The sequence below is a fragment of the Amyelois transitella genome, chromosome 24, assembly GCF_032362555.1.
Source record: "Amyelois transitella isolate CPQ chromosome 24, ilAmyTran1.1, whole genome shotgun sequence".
Lineage (NCBI taxonomy): Eukaryota > Metazoa > Arthropoda > Insecta > Lepidoptera > Pyralidae > Amyelois > Amyelois transitella.
In genome coordinates this window covers 4325956-4350197 of record NC_083527.1, presented here as the reverse complement: position 1 = coordinate 4350197, position 24242 = coordinate 4325956, and the positions used below count along the sequence as shown (strand labels likewise).

The following is a 24242-nucleotide window of genomic DNA, read 5'->3' as shown; positions in this document are numbered from 1 at the left end:
TTGGATCACGGTTGCACACTCGCAGTTACTTGGATGTCCTTGATTTCTCAAAATCGGTTTGCCCTTATGATATATCGTTCTAAGCGCTGTATGCATACACGCTTCCTTATATAAAAATGACTCGAGATTGTAACAAAATACCTTTGTACGCAGGTGGTAAAGAAGAACAACACGAGCTACAAGAAAGCTGTCAGAGAGTGCGACAGCGACAGCTCGGCGAGTGCTTGCGACAGCGAGCTGGACGACATGCTGGACGAGGCTCTCAACGACAGCGAGGGCCCCACGCCGCCCAAACTGAACAAGGTGAGGGACAGTGAGCTGAACGACATGCTGGACGAGTCTCTCGACGACAGCGAGGGCCTCACGCCGCCCAAACTGAACAAGGTGAGGGACAGTGAGCTGGACGACATGCTGGACGAGGCTCTCAACGACAGCGAGGGCCCCACGCCGCCCAAACTGAACAAGGTGAGGGACAGTGAGCTGGACGACATGCTGGACGAGGCTCTCAACGACAGCGAGTGCCCCACGCCGCCCAAACTGAACAAGGTGAGGGACAGTGAGCTAGACGACATGCTGGACGAGGCTCTCAACGACAGCGAGGGCCCCACGCCGCCCAAACTGAACAAGGTGAGGGACAGTGAGCTGGACGACATGCTGGACGAGGCTCTCAACGACAGCGAGTGCCCCACGCCGCCCAAACTGAACAAGGTGAGGGACAGTGAGCTGGACGAGGCTCTCAACGACAGCGAGGGCCCCACGCCGCCCAAACTGAACAAGATGAGGGACAGTGAGCTGGACGACATGCTGGACGAGGCTCTCAACGACAGCGAGGGCCCCACGCCGCCCAAACTGAACAAGGTGAGGGACAGTGAGCTGGACGACATGCTGGACGAGGCTCTCAACGACAGCGAGTGCCCCACGCCGCCCAAACTGAACAAGGTGAGGGACAGTGAGCTAGACGACATGCTGGACGAGGCTCTCAACGACAGCGAGGGCCCCACGCCGCCCAAACTGAACAAGGTGAGGGACAGTGAGCTAGACGACATGCTGGACGAGGCTCTCAACGACAGCGAGGGCCCCACGCCGCCCAAACTGAACAAGGTGAGGGACAGCGAGCTGGACGACATGCTGGACGAGGCTCTCAACGACAGCGAGGGCCCCACGCCGCCCAAACTGAACAAGGTGAGGGACAGTGAGCTGGACGAGGCTCTCAACGACAGCGAGGGCCCCACGCCGCCCAAACTGAACAAGGTGAGGGACAGTGAGCTGGACGAGGCTCTCAACGACAGCGAGGGCCCCACGCCGCCCAAACTGAACAAGGTGAGGGACAGTGAGCTGGACGAGGCTCTCAACGACAGCGAGGGCCCCACGCCGCCCAAACTGAACAAGGTGAGGGACAGTGAGCTGGACGAGGCTCTCAACGACAGCGAGGGCCCCACGCCGCCCAAACTGAACAAGGTGAGGGACAGTGAGCTGGACGAGGCTCTCAACGACAGCGAGGGCCCCACGCCGCCCAAACTGAACAAGGTGAGGGACAGCGAGCTGGACGACATGCTGGACGAGGCTCTCAACGACAGCGAGGGCCCCACGCCGCCCAAACTGAACAAGGTGATGGACAGTGAGCTGGACGACATGCTGGACGAGGCTCTCAACGACAGCGAGGGCCCCACGCCGCCCAAACTGAACAAGGTGAGGGACAGTGAGCTGGACGACATGCTGGACGAGGCTCTCAACGACAGCGAGGGCCCCACGCCGCCCAAACTGAACAAGGTGAGGGACAGTGAGCTGGACGACATGCTGGACGAGGCTCTCAATGACAGCGAGGGCCCCACGCCGCCCAAACTGAACAAGGTGAGGGACAGTGAGCTGGACGAGGCTCTCAACGACAGCGAGGGCCCCACGCCGCCCAAACTGAACAAGGTGAGGGACAGTGAGCTGGACGACATGCTGGACGAGGCTCTCAACGACAGCGAGGGCCCCACGCCGCCCAAACTGAACAAGGTGAGGGACAGTGACCTGGACGACATGCTGGACGAGGCTCTCAACGACAGCGAGGGCCCCACGCCGCCCAAACTGAACAAGGTGAGGGACAGTGAGCTGGACGAGGCTCTCAACGACAGCGAGGGCCCCACGCCGCCCAAACTGAACAAGGTGAGGGACAGTGAGCTGGACGACATGCTGGACGAGGCTCTCAACGACAGCGAGGGCCCCACGCCGCCCAAACTGAACAAGGTGAGGGACAGTGAGCTGGACGACATGCTGGACGAGGCTCTCAACGACAGCGAGGGCCCCACGCCGCCCAAACTGAACAAGGTGAGGGACAGTGAGCTGGACGACATGCTGGACGAGGCTCTCAACGATAGCGAGGGCCCCACGCCGCCCAAACTGAACAAGGTGAGGGACAGTGAGCTGGACGACATGCTGGACGAGGCTCTCAACGATAGCGAGGGCCCCACGCCGCCCAAACTTTACAAAGTACTTTTTTTATGCAGGATGACACATTCATGAACTGCTTTCATGCAAGTTTAGTAAGACACAACGTTTATTAATAATTAAAATTAACTGTCTTACAGAACGGAAGCCTATCATCGACAAGCTTCGTGTACCAAAAGTCGCAGTTCAAATCTCCGCTGAAGACGCAGCCGGCGACGCCCGCGCGGGACCGCGGCGCGGAACTAGTGCACAGCGTCAGCTTCTACCGGAGGATGCAGGCGGTGAGGAAGGGAGACAAAAAATACACTAAAACATCAACAAGAAACATGTGTTCGCTGATTTAATATCCGTCATAAATTTGATATCGCGATCACACGCCGTCAGCCAATACAAACGTGCATATATTCTTTGGGGGGTAGATAGAGCCCAACAGTCCTGAAAAAACTCAAAGGTCACGTTCAGCTGTATGGCAAGTTCATGAGTCTATCTGTTTATGGTTCTTTCTATATCATTACGATTTACTTGGCTTCAGTCCCGTTTCTTCGGTCAGCCCGGGGTTCACCTATAACCACGGTCCTAGAATGGACCGTGTGACCTCCGCGACCCTAAAGGAGAACCCTAATAAGCTTAAAATTTTGGTTACACATCCAGTTACTCGAACTTGTAATCCCACAATGTTTCCTTTTGCCATATTCATACATACATAAAGTCACGTCTATATTCCTTACGGGGTAGACAGAGCCAATAGTCCCGAAAAGACTGAATGGGAAAGAAATGGAGTGGTCCTATTCTTTTTTGTATTGGTGCCGGGAACCACACGGCATATTTCTTATTCCCACAATGCTAACTTAATGAGATTTAATTTTCTTATTCTTCTTCCAGTCATCGACGCCCACCACCCCGATGCGTGTAGTGCGCCACCATTCTCCAGAACGCGAGATCCCGCCCACCCCGGAACCAGCGGCCCAGGTCACAACAGTACGACAGAGAATCAAGGAACTACAAGCGGAGATTACTAAACAACAGACCATCATATCACAGGTAATATTATCATTTTGATTAAATACCTGACTTTGTGTGTTATTTTACCTTTATATATGTATATATCTCAAAGAAGAAAATATGTGTCCAACGGCGTGTCCACGCCCGACGCCGTTCACGTCATCGCAGACCCATTTCACGTCATAATAAAAAGTTTTAGTTAAGTGCCGTGTGGTTCCTGGCACCAATTAAAAAAAGAATAGGACCACTCCATCTCTTTCCCATGGATGTCGTTAAAGGCGACTGAGGGATAGGCTTATAAACTTGAGATTCTTTTTTTAGGCAATGGGCTAGCACCTGTCACTATTTGAACCTCAATTCTATCATTAAGCCAAACAGCTGAGCGTGGCCTATCAGTCTTTTCCAGACTGTTGGCTCTGTCTACCCCACGGTGACTGATATATTTTATTTGCAAACAACTTTAAGATAATGAAGCTTATTTGGATTTAAGCCTCAATGGCTCAAACCCAAATAAGTTTCTCTAATCTTAGTATTTTATATTAACATCATCTTTTAAACCCGGTTACTTGCTCCCTGGGTTGCCTATTGACCACAATCAAATAGTAGGTAAGGTTGAGTTCCCCGGTACATCGAAAATTACCATATATGAAAGAAATTATTTAGTGCGCTAATATTAAAATCGCCATTCACCATTGTTTCGAAAGCACGTCTTCCTTATTATTTTTATATATTTTCAGGCCAGCCAAGCTCTGAACTTATGCGCCGCTACGATAGAGTTCAGCGGCTCCACGGAACAAGCGGAGGGAGAAAGGCTGCTTCTGTTAGCCAGTTCGTATATAATTTACTAGCATTTTCTTTAATCATTCGAATTTTTTGTATTAAATTCCTATGTAAAATATCTTTACGCTTTAAAACTATGAAAATATTCATTATTACATACATATACTTTACTTCCACTTGACAAAAAATTATTGAGAGTCTCTAAGAGATTGATGAATAACCTCCAATTTTAATCATGATGTATTTATTCTCAGTCGTATCCTTAGCAATATTGCTTCAAAACTGAAGTTTATGAAACATACATACATACATACATATGGTCACGTCTATATCCCTTGCGGGGTAGACAGAGCCAACAGTCGAAAAGACTGAATGGCCACGTTCAGCTATTTGGCTTAATGATAGAATTGAGATTCAAATAGTGACAGGTTGCTAGCCCATCGCCTTAAAAAGAATCCCAAGTTTGTAAGCTTATCCCTTAGTCGCATTTTACGACATCCATGGTGCCGGGAACCACACGGCAGAAAAAGTTTATGAAAACGTGAAAATATTAGTAACATCTTCAATATCCCACAGCTCATCGCCGGCAAGCGTGCGTGCAAGAAGTACAGAGGCTGCAGGTGGAAGGCGCCGGCCCCGCCGCCACGCAGGGCATGGCCTCGCTGCACATCAACAGCGTCTCCGTGCCGCTGAGGAGGGACTACGTGAGGCAGCTCAACGCAGGTCGACATCACGTTCTATGTTTAAATTGATTTGTTTTTTTTTGTCTTGGTGTTGATTGTGGCCAGTCTATATTTGCAAAGGCCAGTATATCTACCATTTTATGGTTTGAAATAAACGAATGAAAATGTTCCATCCATTCCAGTTCTTCGTTTAAATTTGTTGTCAGCCAATCGCAATGCGTTACTATATCCGAATGTACTGGCGTTAAGTAATCGTGTCGGATCGTAGGGTAAGAAAAAAAGCGTGAAAAAACTCTTTCGTGAGTAAGTAATCACCATGCTAAACAAAAATTTTATGCGGCTATAGTGTTCGAGTGAGATGTCATAATTTTGGCCGCCACTTAAGATTCTATTTTTTTTATTAACACGGGTCCAACAAATATGTTACGCCTCTGAGTATTATATTAATGTACATAACATTTCTGTAACTAACCTAACTCTAACTTAGCATGATTGTAACAACAGTATTAATATAGCTGCTTCCTTTTCCGTATCATGGGAAGGGAAGGGCTAATTAACTTGGGATTCTTCTTTTAGGCGATGGGCCAGCAACCTGTCATTATTTGAATCTCAATTCTATCATTAAGCCATACAGCTAAACGTGGACTTTAAAAGTCGTTTCAAGACTGTTGAATCTATCTCGCAAGATTTGTAAGCGTGATCATATAATAAAACAAGTAATTTAATTTCAGATGGCGCCGTAGGACACCACGCAGTTTGTCTTTTAAAATGTCGCGACCGCGTTTTGGCGAGCAGCATGCAACTCACTCAGCCATCGTCAGCGCTGCTTCACTTCCCAGATGAGATACAAATGGACGGACTCACTAGCGACTTCAAGGTGAATATTTAGTACATAAAATCGCCATTTCTTCATCTGGTGATATACTGTTTTTAATGGTGATCCCACTACTGCGCCCTACTTAAGTGACAGTAGTGAGCGTAATAAAAATCTTTGTTATAGGCCGTAACGGAAGGATCTAATTTCAGAATTAATCGTACCGAGAATCCCACTTATTTATTCTATTGGTTTATTTGCTTGTGATCCCACCGCTGCCACCTATTAATACGATAAACGTAAAATCAATTTTAACCGTCCTCCACCATTATGTAACAAACTACATAACCCTCTCCCGTTTAGAAGGTTAAGAATTTTCAAACCATATTTTGTTTCATTTCAGGTCACTGTTGAAGTTTATTTGTTGCAAGCGTCAAAAGAAATTCTCCCGCATGAAGTCAAGTACCACATCACGAATAAAAAGGTAAGGTGCATATACCATGTAGAAGATAAATATATCAAATTAATAAGTTTAATCATGGCGTTCCAAGTACATTTTAAGTTGTTAGCTTTGAATTAAAAACTGTTCATCACGTTTTGAACAAACGTGTTCATTCTTCATGTAGTACTATTGAAGGCGTGGAAACCATAGTACAACATTTCTTGCGATACTAAGTAAGTAAATGCTTTATTGTTCATTAAAAGAAAAAAAAAACTTAAAATGTTTTAGAAAAAGAAAGTCCTACATCTTTAGTTTTATAACCGATAACATCTTTTGCCTCATTAAGCATACTAGGGAACCGGTTATTTGGGAGGTGTTCATGGGGCCGAAGCCAACATGAAGAGGCCCTTTGGTATCTTTTGTTCTAAAGTGAGATGGCTGCAGCTGTGGAGATCTGTCTCTTGATGAACCATTGGGATACGCCAACGGACAGCCCTCCACAGCTGCCAAACTTTTGTGTAGCGGGAGCGATGATTCGGCTCGCCACCAAAGGGAAGATCTTCCGCCAGGCTAGGTGTGATGCCTGGGGAACCACGGCTCCGACGATGTTGTGTCGGAGGTTGTATATATAGCTCCAATCCGTGAAATCTTTGAAATCGCGATTTAGTTTCTTCGCTGCTATTGGTTGAGCGCAATATTTCTTCGCGATGATTGACAGTCGTTGTTTGATTGGATGTTGTGACGAGTGGCGTAGAGATGTCGCCACATTTTGCCTTATTATTGATATTATTAACATGTTTGTAACATCGTGTCGCAGTCCAGCAAGCTGCTGACGCCGCGCCGGGCGGCGCCGCTGAAGGCGCCGCGCGCGGAGTCCCCGGGCGGGCCGCGCGCCGTGCGCTCGCCGCACTTCTCGCTGCACGGCTACTGCATCTTCGCGTTGCAGCATTCCTCGCGCAAATCATTCACTTTGAGCAAGGTAACCGTTGTTCTTTATTCATTTTTGAACTCGGAAGTTTTTCTCAGTTTTTGGAGCCGCGTGGTTCTCGGCACTGTTAAAAAAAGGACTGTTCCGTCTCGGTCGCATGGATGTCGTAAATGCGACTTAGGGATAGGCTTATGAACTTGGGATAGCAAGCTGTCACTATTTGAATCTCAATTCTATCATTAACACGGCCTATCAGTATTTTCAAGACTTTTTTGACTCTGTCTACCCCACGTAATGATGCATACAGCATGTAAAATATTTATTTTATCTTTAGGTGCCCTGTGGCAGTCCCCTAGAAGGATCAGTTCAAATATCAATGCGGGCTCGTCTGCTCGTCTCCCCCCCGGAGCCGCACGCGGCTTTCCTCACGGCCTTCGACGATGTATCAGGTCTGGGAGCTTGGCATCGACGCTGGTTCAAACTTCAAGCACCCCAATTGGCATATTGGAAGTATCCGGAAGACGTCCAGCGTAAGGTGAGCTATGAGCATAAGTAATTTGTATTGAACGTAGGGTCTTATTACATTGATTAGCGAGAGTTTTGTAGTGATCCCAAGGTATTTTGTGTAGTATGCGTGTAGCTGTTCGAAATAGAAAATCGCCTACTGTAAGGATCCCTTGTAATGTCCAGTGGCATACATATACATATGTATACCTGTATTTTTATTTTTTTTATTTTTTAATATCTCTTTATAATATTAGTATATATAGATTATTTACTCGATTCCACTCCATTAAATTTTTATGAGTAATTGTTAATCTAAGCACTTCAAACCACTCATTCCACAGATTGCCATTGCCATTCTAATTCGGTTAAATTAAACTTTTTTATTCACACCTAAAATTAGAGACTTAAAACATACTTGCGTCTTGATTAAGCGATAAGTACTTTATTCATCAGTAACTATTGACTTTATTACAGTAATAGTAAGAGAAACCTGTCATTGGCCTTATAATAGCATAAGTTTAATACTGTATTAATATTTAATGTATACGCTGTTGGTTTCTTTAATAAAATCAATAAATAAATACATAAATGAAGGTGAGTTATGAACACGAGTAAATTGTATTAGACGAAGGGTCTTGTTACACTGGCTGTAATAATCTAGTGTCACGTGAGTTCTACCTAGCTGTTCAAACTGAGAGCTAAACAACATAAATAATAAGACCAGCCATAGCCATGACATACGCGGCTCCGTTTTTGACGCGTGGAAAGCGCTGTTTCGCTTTTTATTACGACGTAAAACGGGACAACGATAGTTTTTCGCGCGTAAAAGCTTTTTCATAGCAAAGCATATCAACTTAATTTTTCTGGTAAATGAATTTAGTTGTTTATTTAAACTACACTGTACAAAATACAAATAAATAAATAAATAAAAAAATCAACGCAAAAACAATTTTTCAATTCGAATCAGTAAGTTCTTGAGATTAGCGCGTTCAAACAAACAAACAAACTCTTCAGCTTTATAATATTAGTACTTATAGATATGTTATAATAAATGTTTTGTTTCCATTGTTGTTATAATAAATGTTTTGGTCCTGGGAAGACCTTGCATAATTATTGTAACCAAGATTACTGCAATAAAGAATATTTTATATATTATTTATTTATTTACAGCTACCGATCGGCGACATAGACCTAACAACGGTGACGTCAGAGAAGGCCGTGCGCGCCCCGCGCGACCTCTGCGCCCGGCCGAACACGATCCTTCTGGAAACTTCCGTGCCCGCCGGGCTCATAGTCCCGGACTCCGGGTCGTTGGTCTACTTCAGAAGGGAAGACGGCTCCGTGATCAGGAGGCATCTGTTGGCGGCCGACACGCCTAAGGATAGGGATGTGTGGTTGGATTGTTTGAACAGAGCATTGGAGTTTGTTAGGTGTTCCACGACGGATGATGAGAAATGATTTTGACAGTGCGATGTTGCCTTTAGATGTCCAAGCGACAGTTGATTTTGGATGTTGGTAATGGTCGTTTGGAGATCTTAAAATGTACGCATTTGTTTTTAACTTGAATTGTGGTTTCATTTTTAAGTTACTTGACATTGAGGCAAAATGATGTTTTAAAAAAGAAGACTTAAATTGAAGGTAACTTATATTTGTCTTATTGTGTCGGTCGGTGGTTAATTTTGTTGTTTAACTTTTTCTTGCAACTTCATTAGCATTAAAATGAGAATTTTGTGTTCTTATTGGAAATTGGTAAAATGGTCTCTTAGCGTATCACTACACTCGCAAAGGAAAATATAAACTATAAATTTCAACTTCCCACTCTTTGTAGTTTCGGCTGTACGTTGTCTGTCAATGGACATACCTTAAACAGTTGAATCATTTCAACTGACAAAGCATATAGTAGTGTATTTTGAAGACTTAAAAAAATATCCGTATTTTGACATTGCTTACAAAAATTATGTAAAATACTTATATTTATGTGTATTTGTTTATCTTTTCTTACTTATATTTATGTATTTGATTCAAATGGCAGCGCCAAAAATTTAAATGACTTGTGGGTATTACATTACACACGCAATATTTCCCTTCATTTTAACGTATGTTCAACTTATATTTAATCTAATAGTTATAAATAAATCGTCTTTCACTTGATCTAATTCAGTCATCCTTAATGATTCGGAAACTAATTCAGAAAAGTCATGTTTCATCACTCGTCTGATTACTGAATCATAGTCTGAATTTAGTCATGTGTAATACGCGCCTTCATATCGTTATATATCCATTCGCCTGTGACGTCAAAGATCCGTCTATGCATGTCTGAATTCAACTTGAAAACCGCAGTTTGGTTTTCATTATATCATTAGTATGTAATTGACACATTAGAATTGACAGGGCACAAATTGTGCTTTAAAATTTTAGCTGTAATATTGTACTGATACTAACATAGGATAGATTCCCTGTATCGATTAAAACTTCTTTAGTACTACCACGTTTCTAAGTCGGCATTATTCGGCACAGAATAGCGCAACCTACCGCCGAATCAAACCGCATCGAAACTCAATGAAATTACGACCTTATTACAAGTACATTAAACTTAAAATCTAAAAACAATGTCTCCTGTTGTCTCGCTCAAAGAAGTAGTAGTACAATAGCGGGAAGTTCGGTTGGCGGGTTCAAATAGCGCGCTCTGATAGGCTCAACCGTTCAAATTCACGCGCAAGATTTTCGCGCCATAAAAAGACTTCAGCGCAGCTGTGTCAGTTTAATTTTTAAAAGTGGTAATACTGTAGTTGCTATATTATATCACATTTATTTTTAAGTTTAATTTAAAAAACAATCATTTTGATGAATTTTTCGGACAATGTTCGAACGATTATTTGTTTAGAAATATTTGGTAAGAAGTTTTAAATAAAACATATGGTTGATGCTTTGGACGATAGTTAAGACGTTGAAATGTAAACCGTATCGTGTAGGTAGATATAAAGCTGAGCTGAGTGTGGTACGATGTGGAATACATAGATTGGTAACTCGAAAGATTATAACTAGATTTTAGTAGGTACTTATTATGTCGTTTATTTTATATTTTACTATTGATTAAGTCGAAATAGTCATGGCCATAATATATTTCTAACATATGAAACCAAAATAATGCTTTCGCGCGAGGATTCGCTGCCTTGGGAAATTCTATTCTATCTGTGTACCAAAATTTCATCAAGGTTTAGTCATTTTTGAATTTTTTCGTTACAAACATACAAAAATTCAAATCTTTTCTCTTTATTGGATTTAAATTAACATCGCATACTAGGCCGGGGTTCGCTTAAAACCACGATTCAGGAGCGGCGTCTTATACATGAAGTGATTTTCAGCCGTTTTAATATATTTCAAAAATCTCTCTCTTGAAACATAGTACAAAAACATTAAGATTTCACAACCATCAGTTGCAACGTCACATTCTTCATTACTTGCCACTTCTATAGCTTTATGATATTCCGAATTATATGGCAATACCACATATGACTTATCATTATCATAAAAAAAAATATATTTTAGTCATGGCTATATATTTTTCGTTATGCAATTCTGATATAGTATTATTTAAATTAATATTGAAGTAAATATTATATTGATTCTTTTTGTAATAGTGCCGTGTGGTTCCCGGCACTATTACAAAAAGAATAGGACCACTCCATCTCTTTCCCATGGATGTCGTAAAAGGCGACTAAGGGATAGGCTTATAAACTTAGGATTCCTCTTTTAGGCGATGGGCTAGCAACCTGTCACTATTTGAATCTCGGTTCTATCATTAAGCCAAATAGCTGAACGTGGCCATTCAGTCTTTTCAAGACTGTTGGCTCTGTCTACCCCGCAGGGGATATAGACGTGATCATATGTATGTATGTATGTATAATATTGATTGGTTTTACGTGTGCAGTATATATGATTTACTTATTCTTTAACATGATAATATGTACATAAAATCAATTTATGACAATAAATTTATTGTAAGTTCACAAGTTTTTTTTATTGTGTTAACGAATCCTTTTCCCTACCACTTACAGAAGAAAAAAAATTCAGCTAAACCAAAACATTTGTAAAATACTTAAATTCGTTGCTTTTTGTCGATGGCGCTTAAAACACTCGGGCGACAATTTCCCGTGGGATTTGCAAAAAACCTGTGTCCTTTTGTAGGTGGCGCTAAATTCACGCGCGCGAACCTGCGGGTAATAGCTAGTGGTATATAAATGAGGTCACTAATGGGTTTTGACTTGCTTTATTATCTTTATTTAACGCTTATTACTACTATACAATTTGGGGCTTACATTTCTGTCATAAGGTCGCGCATTTCATTCATGTACATTCGTATAATATAAAATTACATTCTATGGTTAATCATTACGAATATTTTAAGAGTAGAAGCAGCCGAAGGTATTAACAAGTTTTACCCAATAAATAAAATCGTAAGTTAACGAAAATTATAAAATTATTTATAATAATTATAATATACAATAAAATTTTTCAGTCAGTACATTTCTGAAAGAAAGTTAAATCTCTTCCTCCTGGCTTTAATTTCAGTTGCATCCTCACCACTCTGGAGAGGATCCTTGGCTGCCTTTGACCATTGATTCTGGATTGGGCGAGTCAGGTTTTTACACCTAGCGACTTCCATCTGTCCATCGTGACCTGTGTAGGGGAACCCAACCCGTATTGGATCGAACATGGTTACACTCCAGTTACCTGAATGTGCAGGTTTATTCAGATGTTTTCCCTCACCGTTCGCATCGGTCAGTATTCAAACTAATATACAGAACTTCGAAAATAGTCATTGGTAGATTTTAGGTGGTACTTTTCATCCAGGTAAAAACTATAGTACCGCTGGGGATTTGCAAAAAACCTGTATTCTTTTGTCGGTGGTGTTAAATTGGCGCGCGCTTAATTCACACAGGTGAAGCTGCAGCGGTAAAAGCTATTTACAAAAAAATAAATATGTAATTTTCTTTTACACGTAATGTTAACACATTAAAATTAAATATCATCAATAAAAATATGTAAATGAAGTAATTAAATGATCTTAAATATAGCTTAACAATGACTAGAAGAGCTTAAGCCATTTTTCCCAGCCTTAATGGACTAGCCAGCCTAGTACGTTAATACTTACTAATCACTACTTTATTATGGATATCTATTACTTACATGATATGATGATACAAACATAGCACAACCATATACTCGCTAATCAGAAAATCCCTAATGGATAACTAAACACAAAAACCAAAAGCAAACATTATTAGTTTACTAATAATTTTAGTAGATATAATATAAATATTGATAACATTTTCAATACATTGGGTTATGTGCTTAAGTATTAAGTACCAAAGTCGTTATGTTGGTACATAATTATAAGTTGTGTTGGCAACATTGAAAAAAGACAAATTTATATATCACTGGCCACATACATATCTTAAAAAGATCGCAATCAAATAAATAATGTTTAAAATAAGAACATGTCATTTTAATAATGGCGGGCGGACAGTGGACGGTGTGAACTATTTGTCATCGTCGTAAATGGGAGGGACCTTGTTTTCGGTTTCTTCTCGCCGGTGCTTGCTCGTCGTATCTGAGGACATGGCCTGTTTGAGATCATGCTGGAAACAAGGTTATATTCAGTTTTTATTTGGAAGACCATGGAAGAAGTCACAGCCTTCCATGATCCATTGGGCAATGTTTTCCGAAACGAAAAGATCGTTTGGATGTCTTAAGAGGCGACTTAAAAAATTGTGCACCAAAAGACTAATTAATAAGGCTCGGACAGGGTGATGACATTAAAAATTTTGCTACCTATATCTTCACTTTTCAAAACTTAAAGTATTGGTGACTTATCGACGACCTCTGTGGCGCAGCGGTCATACGCTTGTCTGTGACACCGGAGGACTCAAATCCCGGTCAGGGCATGATGAGAAACGAACTTTCTCTGATTGCTCTGGGTCTTGGATGTTTATCTATCTAAGTATTTATTATAAAATATAGTACCGTTGAGTTAGTATCTCGTAACACAAGTCTCGAACTTACTTCGAGGCTAACTTAATCTGTGTAATTTATTTATTTATTATTTATTTACTTAAACTCATACCTGCGCTCTCTTTTTTGGAGACCGACAACTGTTGGGAATGGCTATAGATATCATGTAAATACGAATAGACATCATGTTAAAGTTGATGGTGGTGCCTGGTTATTGCATTAGATACCATGTTCTTAGCTGGGCAAGGTGTTCCTGTCGCTCACGATGTTGAAAAAGGAGTACTTCCGTAAAATCGGAAATTCTTTCCGATTGTGCTCACAGGAAGACTTTGATCTCCTAGATAGTGAGGATGTAACCTAATTAAACGCAAGCAGGACAACGATACTAGTGAAGAATACCCGTCTCCTCTTGATTATATCAGTGTATGAGAGAGGTGAATAAAGATAACTTACAACAAAATGCCGACACAATCGTGGAAACTGGGCGCAGTCCAAAGCCAACTGGGGGGCGGCCCGCTTGCCCCCCGTCCAGTCGCGGCTGAAGGTAATCTGCGCGGAGACCAGTGCCCCCGCCAGCAGCCACACCGCCACCACTGGCACTCCCCTGGGGAAAGTCGAGGATTTATTCGTTTTCAGGAAGACCATCCATTATATATATATATATATATAACTAAGTCTTTTTATCCCTTACAAAGTAGTTACAGCGGGCTCGATAAGATTGAAAGGCCACGTTCAGCTATAATGATGGAATTGAGATTCGACAAATAGTGGTAGGTTGCCAGCCTATCGCCTAAAAGAAGAATCCCGCGTTTATTAGTCTTTCCTTTGACTGATGTTTAAAATCTACACGGGAAAAAGTTTTAAGGATGTAATAGGGACCCTATTACATCTTAAAACTTTTTAGTATGCCACTAAGTACTTTTCTGCAGTAGAAGCGGTAGTACTAAGCAGTGCAGAAGAAGCGGTACATCACAAACAGCTGCAGCATTTTCTTCAATAACGTCATCTTCACAGTTATCCAAACTTAGAAATAGAATAGAAATGTGGACAAGAGAATTCATTAAAATTAAAATATTTTAAATGGTTTCTGATGAAATATTTTTTCGAAGAGTTATTCGAGTGAACTTGTTGTTTGCCGCGAACTTAGAACTCAAGAACACTTTTAATTTTTACAAAATTGTTAATAACTCTAAAACGCCTTTACCGATTTTGATGCCACCACGAACTTGAAAATTCTATAGATATGTAGTCTACATTCGAAAGTTATCGTTTTATTTAAGTATTTTAAGCCCATTTTGATTTGTAGATTTTAGTAAACTTTTACTAAAACGTAATAACCTTTGAGTAAATGAAATTATATTCCACCAAAATAAAACAAATTGTTCACGATCCCCGGAGCGTTGCAAAAGGTTTAACACAAAGAACTCAAGTTTATCCAAACAATTTTAAGTACCTAGTACTTAGCTAAGATTTCAAATAACTTTCTTCCTACCTATTTTTAACCATGCTTTTTGGAGCAATAACATAAATAAAACAATAGTCTCGTGGAATTGAATCGACAGATTTGTCTGTTTTCGATCCTAGGGGAATTTTTAATTGCACTAACAGAGGTTTTCAGAATAAAATTTTATTTTGTAATGTAGCATTTCTAAGATAAAAAAGATGAGTATGGTACTCGTATAATAGTAATAAGTCTACGCTTTTTACCGGTTCATTTGTTTTCTAGAGTATACTTATAACGCTTGAGAAAAATGTTAACAAACATTTTATCACGTCTCTCTGCCTTACGGAGTTGCCAGAGCCAACACTCTAGAAAATACTGAAAACCTAAACATTCATAAAACAAATCCACGAATATACTTTCGATAATGTAAATTGACGTAAAGGCTGGATAGGATTTTGTCCATGCACAAATAATTCGGGTTAAATCCACAAAAATGTACCTTTTATTAGATCCCTAGCTGATATCAGGGTTAAAGCAATAAGGATAAATCTCATGATTCCAATTTAATTATTTATATTGTTGGTACAAATAAAATAAAACAAGAAAAGAAAAGTATAAAACATTTATTTATACAATAAATCATTCAAATAAGTAGAACGATTTCTTAAAATATCGATTCCATCAGTGTGTTATCCACACGGCTAAACGTGACCTTTTAGTCTCCAAGACTGTTGGCTCTGTCTACCCCGCAAGAGATGTATGTGATTGTATGTACCTATGTAGTAGAACTAACTAAGTTGCCGCACATATCTTCTATCTAAGCCAAAACCACCAAATATAGTTTTTAGCAAAATAATTCTTGAATATAATTTCTTTGTGACAACCATTGTTGCAAAAAAAATTAAGACTCGCTCAAACAAGTGGTCGATCGTAAAGTACGTATAGTTAAAGTGTAACAAGATTTGGCGTAGTGAACCCTAGGTAACCACAGCACAAGACCCTATTTCTAAATATCTAATATACCTACTTAATTAAATTTGGTTTAAGTTTTTGCATTATAACTTGGCATAGTTATTGCTTTAACTGTATCCTACATAAATTGGTGCTTAACAATAATTAATCAATTTAATAAAATTCAATTCAAAGTGTTAATCAAAATTACATTAAACTATCGAAATTTGCTACTAAAAGTACTCAATATTAATATTTATTTACAAGAAACCTTACCTGCAATGCACTGTTTTCATATCACAAACTTTACGAACGGCTGACACAAACGGCTACAATTTTGCCCTCAAAGTGTTTGAAAACGCGGACCTTTCAACCTTTTATACTGTTACAGAGGCGTCCTGCGCACCTTAAAGGGGCAAATTGTCAGCTATGAGCAAAACAGGTGAATATTTACAACTCTGTCTCTCATGGTGCACTAGTTTTTACCTGCAGCTTCGCCCGTTCGAATTTACAGCCACTTTTACAATAGAATACAGGTTTTTCGCCAATCCTACGGGCACTAAAGTTGTCACCGGGATGAAATGTGCAAATGAAAATATACCATGTAAATACTTCTTCAGATACGAAGAATTTCTTGTAATTTTAGTTGGGATTCCTGGGTGCACGACTTTTTTCGCAAACACTAAAGGAAATTGAGTGTGAATTGCAACAAAAGCTTGGTGATAGTTTAATGTACTAATTTAAATGAAAAACGTAAATTAAAATTGTACAGATATAGGTACAATAATTATTTCTATTCCTGAAAATAAACAAATATTAATAAAAAAAATAATTATAAATTGTAATTGTTAAGTCCATGCATAGTATCATCCTTCGGGAGCGTGCCCAGAATGCTGGCAACATTATTCTCTTAGCCAGATAATCTCCAGCTCTCCGGTCACGAGATACCTCATTCAGCTTTTTTGACAATTAACAAATAAGCTGGTGGACAGATGTATCCATGTGATACTTCAAATGATAAAAACAACACTTTTTACTGTGTAGGCATGTGGATGGAAATACATTTTAAAATAACGACAGTTTCCACCTTCAGGCATGCAATTTTTGTATCATAAAAAATACTCATAGCAATTGCTTTTTATATATATTTTGCATTACGAAAATACAATTTTTTATACCACAAATCCTTGTTTTCAGGAGATAATCTAAAATTAAGTTGACACTCACCTCACTGACCTCAATTGGAGGAGGGTGCTGGACAGTATTGTTTCAAATTCCTACTCATAATTTCAAATTTTTCTTGTCTAGGGATCCGCTAATGACAATGTTGCAATTAAACTTAAAGTTATCAAAAAGTTTTGGCGTACTGTTTACTACCTTGTATTTAGCCTTGTGGGAAGTATAGTGGAATGATCGGGAATATACATTTAAATACCTACAAGTGCTTTGTGAATACTTTATTTCTCTTACCACTTTCTACAACATTCAAAGAAGCGAGGTATATACGTGCTGCTTCCACATCCTCACCTCCTTGAGGAAATAAAATATTCTCTTGTAAGTAACACTTACTCTATTCTCACCGTGGAAAAAGTCATGTATCCAGTCACTGGAATGTGTAAGTTTCATCACGATATTTTTCCGCGCCGATAAAGCATCGGTTTGTAATTAAACTAATTTACATAAGATAGAAAAAGATAAGTCGTACGTTGCCTCGGTATGATTTAAATTTTGACTAATCCAGTACTTGTGCTAGATTGGAAGTCAAGGCGTATAGTCTTTTAAAGCTTTTTGGTCACATTTATAAAATGGTTTCTTTATTGTTATGTCGCGGGTTATATCCTTTAAAAGACTTATTATGAGCGAAATGCTTTTATTTGTTTTACGACAGGTCATAGTGTATTATACACTAAAAATTCTAGATGTTAGTTTCAAATATTTCACAGTAAAGTCAATCAAGGGACAGGCATATACAATGGTATTCTTGCTGTGGTCGTAGACTAGCTGTTTTAATTTTCACTCATCATCAAGCCACCTTGTTAACCATGGCCTTAATCCTGTGACTATTCGCACTGTCTACCTCGAACGAAATAAAGACGTATTGTTTTTATGTAATATTGGAAATTTTACCATCAAATTGGGATTCGAACCTCGGGCCTTAGGTACCTTCCACCAACTCTCTTTGTAACATGCTGTATATATAAGTATGAAAATGTGTTGGATACAATACAATGGTAAGAACCTTTTGATCAAGTATTTCTGATCGGGGACACCTGAAAAGCGCAAACAACTGGATTTGCCTCCAACTATCCATCTTGTAAGAAGATTAAAATTCTTTGATACTTCACCCACCTTTGTAGAACTCGTGGGAGCCGCCAGGTGGCGCCTGTGTGATCTTAGAATAGCGTTATTTATGAATATGTTGTATTTCAATGGATCTTTATGGACAAACGGACAAAAGGAACCTTTGGTCATCTATTTCGATATATATATTTATCGGTCCATCAGTAATCTCATGAAAGTATTGTCATTTTAATGTTTGAAGGGTTAAAGGGCGCGTAGGCATTGCAATACTTTTATATATTTTGTTGACAATAATAATATTCAAAATTATAGGTATAACAGCCATAAAGTTTGCACAAACGCCACATATTTCCATCACGGCCGTCTATTGGCCAATCAGCACAACGCTTTGACATTTTTCTTTCCATCAGTCAGATCATGGTTTACATGCCTACGTACCTACATACATATGGTCACGTCTATATCCCTTGTGGGGTAGACGTGAGAGCGTGTAACATAGGTAGGTATACTTCATCTCATTTTTATCAGGCAGATTGAAGGAAAGTCTAATAAACTAGAAATTCTATTTTAGGCGATGGGCTAACAACCTGCCACTGATTGAATCTCAATAGCACTATTAAGCCATATAGCTGAAAGTGGCCTTTCAGTCTTTGCAATACTGTTGGCTCTGTAACTGATAAAGATGTAAGTATATGTATGCAGATTGGAGTTGATTTTTAACTCACTAAAGAATAATATTCCCAAATACAAAGAGAACCGTTTGTTTTTCATTTATTTGTGTCGTATTTCATTCACATTGTACCGAGCTTCATAGAAACATTACTTCTTCTATCACCGCCTTATCGTTTTAACATTTAAAATTCCATTAATTTATAATTATGAAGGTAGGTTTAATTTTGATACCCATAAATAAATATTTACAAATAATTGAGTCATTATCGATGTGACTAGTGATGTAACTAGTCTAACGCGTGTGTTATATTAATTTTGATAGTAATTGATAATAATTTATAAATATCTTTCTTACTTGGTGTTAATTGAAAATTTGTTCGCATTTTTTTGCTATTCAGGACATGGAATAGACATATTCAGCAATTACACTAAAAATGTTTAAGTATTATATTTCGATAATTTATCTACAACAAAGTACTTTGATGCTATATATTTATTTATTAAAATAATTAAAGGTTATCTTCTTAAATCACAATAACCGATAAGACTGGCCGTAGCCTAATATTACCCTCCCTCTCGATTCACTCACACTCAATTATCTCACTTCAATTCGCAATGAATACTAACCTACATACATAAGTTCTTATTACGCCCACAAAACTCCCATCACCTCATCTGATTACACATCCCTTATCGTCAAATTTCTCTTTATCGGATGATTGACAAATATCCAAATGATTCGTCCGAGAGACATCCGTTGATACTAGTGGAAAAATACAAGACCGATCAGTGTGTAGCCGCGTCGAAAACAATACACACGTTGCACCGTATCACTTATATAATTTATACTCTGTAAAGACTTATGGGAAACAGTTTTTATACAATACAGTTGCTATAAGGTCGTTGACTTCGACGAGGTGAGTGCTGACCTTTAGAGAGCTGTATGTAAGTACAGTGTCGTGATTCGTTTTGGTTACTGTGTGAAGTTTTGTTTGGGTGGGTAGGAATTAGAATATTGTGTTTATTTTTAGAATATATGTTTTTTTTTATTATTCGTAACAAAAGACATAAACGCGCATTTCCAAAAAAAAGATTTAAACTAATCGTTTTCATCTTATTGTTATTGTTATAAAAATGTTTCTAGCTCATTAATTTGATACACTTATACATAATAAAAAAAATATTAGATAACAGATAGCAAGCATAATAAATAATAATTTGTCATTCAATGCCAGTAAAACCTTATTATTAAGTAACCTAAGTACCTTTTAGATGAAAAAAAAAAAAACACAAATAAAGATACACCATAATATGTCAGGAAAGTTTGAAAGCAAGTGAAGTGCATCGCATGTTGGCATGCCAACACATTACATACCGCGCCTGTTGCCATCGGGGCCACGTCTTCATTTCCTCGTTCCAAATTTAAATTTACAGTATTATTGACTGTCTGAAGCCTGCCTGATTATTTCCAGATTTCTATAAATTAACAATGACTAGATTTTGTCATAATGCCCGCAGCTTCACCCGCGTTAAAAATAATCTCGTTAATTTACCGTTAACCGGAGTATTGTGAAGTTCGTCCACTTCCCAATTGATTGATTTAAACAACAAATTTATGTTTATACTTTGTGCATTTTCATTTCATATACAAGTTTTCGCTCACGGCTCCACTCGCGTGTAAAGTACCCGATGTCCTTCCCCGACTTCCACTAATGTATGCAAAATTTAAATTTCATTGAGATATTATGATGTGAAAAACGCACAAGCACACTTTCACATTTACAATATTAAAATACTTATATTATATTCAATTGAGATATACTTGAATCGTTTCAGCCGCGTGCAGTCTTCAAGTTTACATAATTCGAACCCAACTGCTTGTCTCGTTGGTTCAATAAATATGCAATTGTTATGGAAAGTTTAACGTAAGCATTTAACCTGATGCTATCTGCATTGTTCTGTTTAAAATACATTTTTATGTGGCTTATAATTTTTTACTTGTATGAATAATTAAGAGCTAAAATGCACAATTACACCCATAAAAAGTATATGCAACTTGGAAAAAAAAAATATTTTTAATACTTAGACTTAGAAAACCACCACTTTGAAATAATTAAATATAGCAGAAATTCGAGAATACAAAGACTAGCTAATACAATATAATGAGTAAGAGTATAGAATTGTTTACAAGTATGTGTAAAATTCCAGTGCAATATATAAGTAAATAAATGATGTAAGAGATATGGAGACCTCCGGCCAACGATGGCACTAAACAGAATTATTGTTACTGGTGTTTATATATGTAAACAACTGACGTACAGACAGGCTTATCAGGCCGGCATTCAGCTTATACAATAATGTCTGCTCTTTGAGTATAAAAGGTCTATGTAAAGTAGGTTTAAATAGGATAGGTATTTTAAAGATAAGTTTGCTGTGTATGAAGATTAAGGTAATAAATTCTTCAAGAATAGATTCATTTTTAATCTTTGTTTTATGGAATTTAAACACCTTACAAAAAGTGAAGAAGTTAAGTTAAAAATCGACAATGCATAATAATTGTGACAATATTTATGTTAACACGTTGCAACTGTACTTTTACGTTAAAATTGCTTTTATCGTATCGCTTTATGGATGAGTTTCATGTAGGTTTTATCAGTGAGACAGACAGTACGGCACCTGATTCTCAATACTATGCGGTATAGCTAGTAACTTTAATGGCGGATAAGTAGTTAAAATATCCGATACCGAGTTCGGGTGTAGTATTAGGAATGCTCCCGATACCTTTTCGAACAGGAAAAACATTATGGGTTGCGGTGTTATTCGCTAAGGTTTTTCACGAACGCCGACGAGGCACACTATGTCGCATATGTATCTTATATTCCCACTTTTCGTAATTATGATGTTATCAAAAAATTTTGAAAATACTGAAAGTCCACGTTTACGTTTTTGGCTCAATGATAGAATTTAGATTCGAATAGTGACAGATCGCTAGCCCCTCGCCTAAAAGTAAAATCCCAAGTTTATAAACCCAATCCCTAAGTCGCCTTTTACGTCATCCATGGGAAAGAGATGAAGTGGTTCTATTCTTTTTCTATTGGTGCCGGGGACGGCACGTAAATCTCTTAAAAAATTACTATTCGTAGGTGTGTAACGAACAGGCAACAGGATAAAAATCATGTGTTCAGATAAGATAAAGCAATTGGCAACAAATACCACACGAGTACTTTTATTTTGATTCTGATAAAAAATCGTATGACTTATCAGCTTTTATCTGGCCAATGTAATGGTAAGTTTAGGGTTCGCCAGACATTTTAAGAATCTTTATAGTTTTAATAAGTTTATATATCTTACTGCCTGTCTGTCAGTCCGCAGGTATGATCAGTCTAATTTACAGACTAGAAAGATGTAATGTTATTGAGTAAATGAGTAAGGGTGTAAGCTCTAAATTACAAAACCTAAATATTTTTACTATCAGGACTATTGTGTACTAGTACCAATACTATCACGAAAGTATGTACCTAGAAATCTAAATACTTAATCTTACTTACGATTCCTATGGCATGGTCTTTGGCTTTCTGAACATCTTTTTAAATTGCTTTGTTCTCAATCTTGAGAATATAATAAACATCCCAATCTTGAGTATAGTAGACTGCTACGTCTTAAAAGTCATCGTTTTACTATGTATCTTCTGAGCAAAATATTTATTCAATCCCGCTAAGATCAAAGACAATGCAATATAATTATTAAATCTTATTTATTTTCCTGTCCCAAATTAGGATTTATCAAAAATATGTTTCACGTCACTGACCTGTAAATTAAATAGATGTTATTTATTTTATTTTTTCAGAAACAAAGCGAGTGCGTTGCTCAAAAGATGGTGTACTTCGTCACAAGATTTACAAAAAGGTCAGTGATCTACTAGAATTAATGATAATACGCTAATAAAAAATTCTAACTTTCGATTGTACCTGATAAAAAATGGATCCGACACCCGACGAACGAAAGTGAAAGAAAGATAAAATCTTTCATGTTTTATAGAAAGTTCCAGTAATTTCTAATAATGTAATGGAAATAACTCCAATGTTATATACAGTACCAGAAATTTCAAGAGGGTTCTATAAAATTCGGGAAATATCTCCAAAGTTCAAGTTAATTCCAGTTATTTCTAGAGACTTCTATGATGTTCAAGGAAAATCTTTTGTTTGTATTTTCTGCAGTTACAGCTGCTTTTCTAGGTATTACGTATTTTTAACCGCCTTTACGTATTTTTAACCAAAAAAAATAACATATGGTTCTCAGTTTGACCTGTATGTAGGTTTGCCCGCTATTATCTTGCGTTTTGCTGAACCGATTTTGAAACGGTTTTCAGGAAAGTGTTTGTTACACATAGGAGTAGGTAAAAAATAGAGAATTTCGATAAAAAGCAGTTCTATTTTCATTACAAAAGTTATTCACTTTTTGTATACCAGTAATTCCACGTAAAATAATAAATCGAAATGTACTAAAACGTCAGCTGTTATACTGTCTTTTGACACGTATCTGCTGTTATCAGTCGTAAAAAGCAACAACAATGATATAAGCTGACGTTATCGCGGCAAGACCAAGGGTCAGTGAAGGCACGGTCACACACCCTCGTTTCATCATCAATTATAAATAGATCTTGATCCGCAAACCCGGATCTGAAAATTATTGGAAATACCTACCCGGTTATCCGGGCGATGTGATGTGACTTACCTCTTCGTCGTCTTCAAAGTTACCCAGAACCAACAGAAGACCAATCAGAACCATAGGTACCTACCTAGTGTGGTGGCTACGGTGTTTTATAAGTCACTGTACAGCTAACTGGTGAAATGTAGGGATTAAAACATTTAACCTGGGGTCGAAACCCCTTTCAAAATATTAAGGACGCATTTTTCTAAGTAAAATACGCTTAACGTGGGAGGGGATTGCTTTTTTGTGAAATATTCTTTAATCTTTTGGAGGTAAGTAGGTGTTATTTCTACTCGAGTAGGTACGCCCGCGTAAAAAATTTCCATTCCCGCGGAATCATTCGGAACAACAACTCTGATCACCACACTGCACCACATACCTATCAAGCCTACAAATTTAAAATCTCGAGACTCATTTGTTTGGACTGTACTGTAATGTCAGTCAGTCACTATCTACTTTATATATATTTGAAGATTTAAAGTCGTTTCATCTTATGGAATGAACCCACTCACCACCATGAGCCACACTATACATATACTTAACAATTGAAACTCGTCTTT

General features: G+C 38.6%; 3 protein-coding genes across 6 annotated transcripts in view; 2 read left to right on the top strand and 1 right to left on the bottom strand.

Annotated features, from left to right (window-relative positions):
* LOC106135941 (anillin) overlaps positions 1-10525 on the top strand; it is a 53163-nt gene extending 42638 nt beyond the window's left edge. For both annotated transcript variants that reach the window (XM_060951131.1, XM_060951132.1), the window contains 10 exons: positions 154-303; positions 2574-2714; positions 3316-3474; positions 4173-4263; positions 4792-4938; positions 5630-5775; positions 6116-6196; positions 6972-7133; positions 7417-7617; positions 8760-10525. In XM_060951131.1, the coding sequence (XP_060807114.1) occupies positions 154-303; positions 2574-2714; positions 3316-3474; positions 4173-4263; positions 4792-4938; positions 5630-5775; positions 6116-6196; positions 6972-7133; positions 7417-7617; positions 8760-9047 (1566 nt within the window). In that variant the 3' untranslated portion in view covers positions 9048-10525. The remainder of the gene's footprint in view (positions 1-153; positions 304-2573; positions 2715-3315; positions 3475-4172; positions 4264-4791; positions 4939-5629; positions 5776-6115; positions 6197-6971; positions 7134-7416; positions 7618-8759) is intronic.
* Positions 10526-11854: 1329 nt separating this feature from the next.
* Positions 11855-18534, bottom strand: LOC106135804 (uncharacterized). The gene is made up of 3 exons (XM_060951282.1): positions 18349-18534; positions 14058-14208; positions 11855-13203 (listed from the first exon to the last, which is right to left on the bottom strand). Exons 1-3 carry the CDS (start codon positions 18469-18471, stop codon positions 13133-13135), a joined length of 345 nt encoding a protein of 114 aa, XP_060807265.1. The 5' UTR covers positions 18472-18534; the 3' UTR covers positions 11855-13132.
* Positions 18535-19724: 1190 nt separating this feature from the next.
* The window catches only part of LOC106135907 (phosphoenolpyruvate carboxykinase [GTP]), a 21643-nt gene continuing 17125 nt past the window's right edge, over positions 19725-24242 (top strand). Inside the window, exons 1-2 of one of the 3 annotated variants that reach the window (XM_013336312.2) lie at positions 19725-19889; positions 22820-22878. In XM_013336312.2, coding sequence (XP_013191766.1) covers positions 22847-22878 — 32 coding nt within the window. In that variant the 5' untranslated portion in view covers positions 19725-19889; positions 22820-22846. Of the gene's footprint in view, positions 19918-22819; positions 22879-24242 lie in introns of all 3 variants that reach the window. The other 2 variants (XM_060951349.1, XM_013336313.2) reach the window with 2 other exon arrangements.

Bases quoted from the DNA above. Each gene is read 5' to 3' on its own strand.
- LOC106135804 (XM_060951282.1), bottom strand. From the start codon at position 18,471: ATGACCAAAGGTTCCTTTTGTCCGTTTGTCCATAAAGATCCATTGAAA. The intron at 14,209-18,348 runs GTGGGTGAAGTA...GACTTTCCCCAG, and splicing joins CTCCCACGAGTTCTACAAAG to GGGAGTGCCAGTGGTGGCGG. The intron at 13,204-14,057 runs GTAAGTTATCTT...CCATGTCCTCAG, and splicing joins GATTGTGTCGGCATTTTGTT to ATACGACGAGCAAGCACCGG.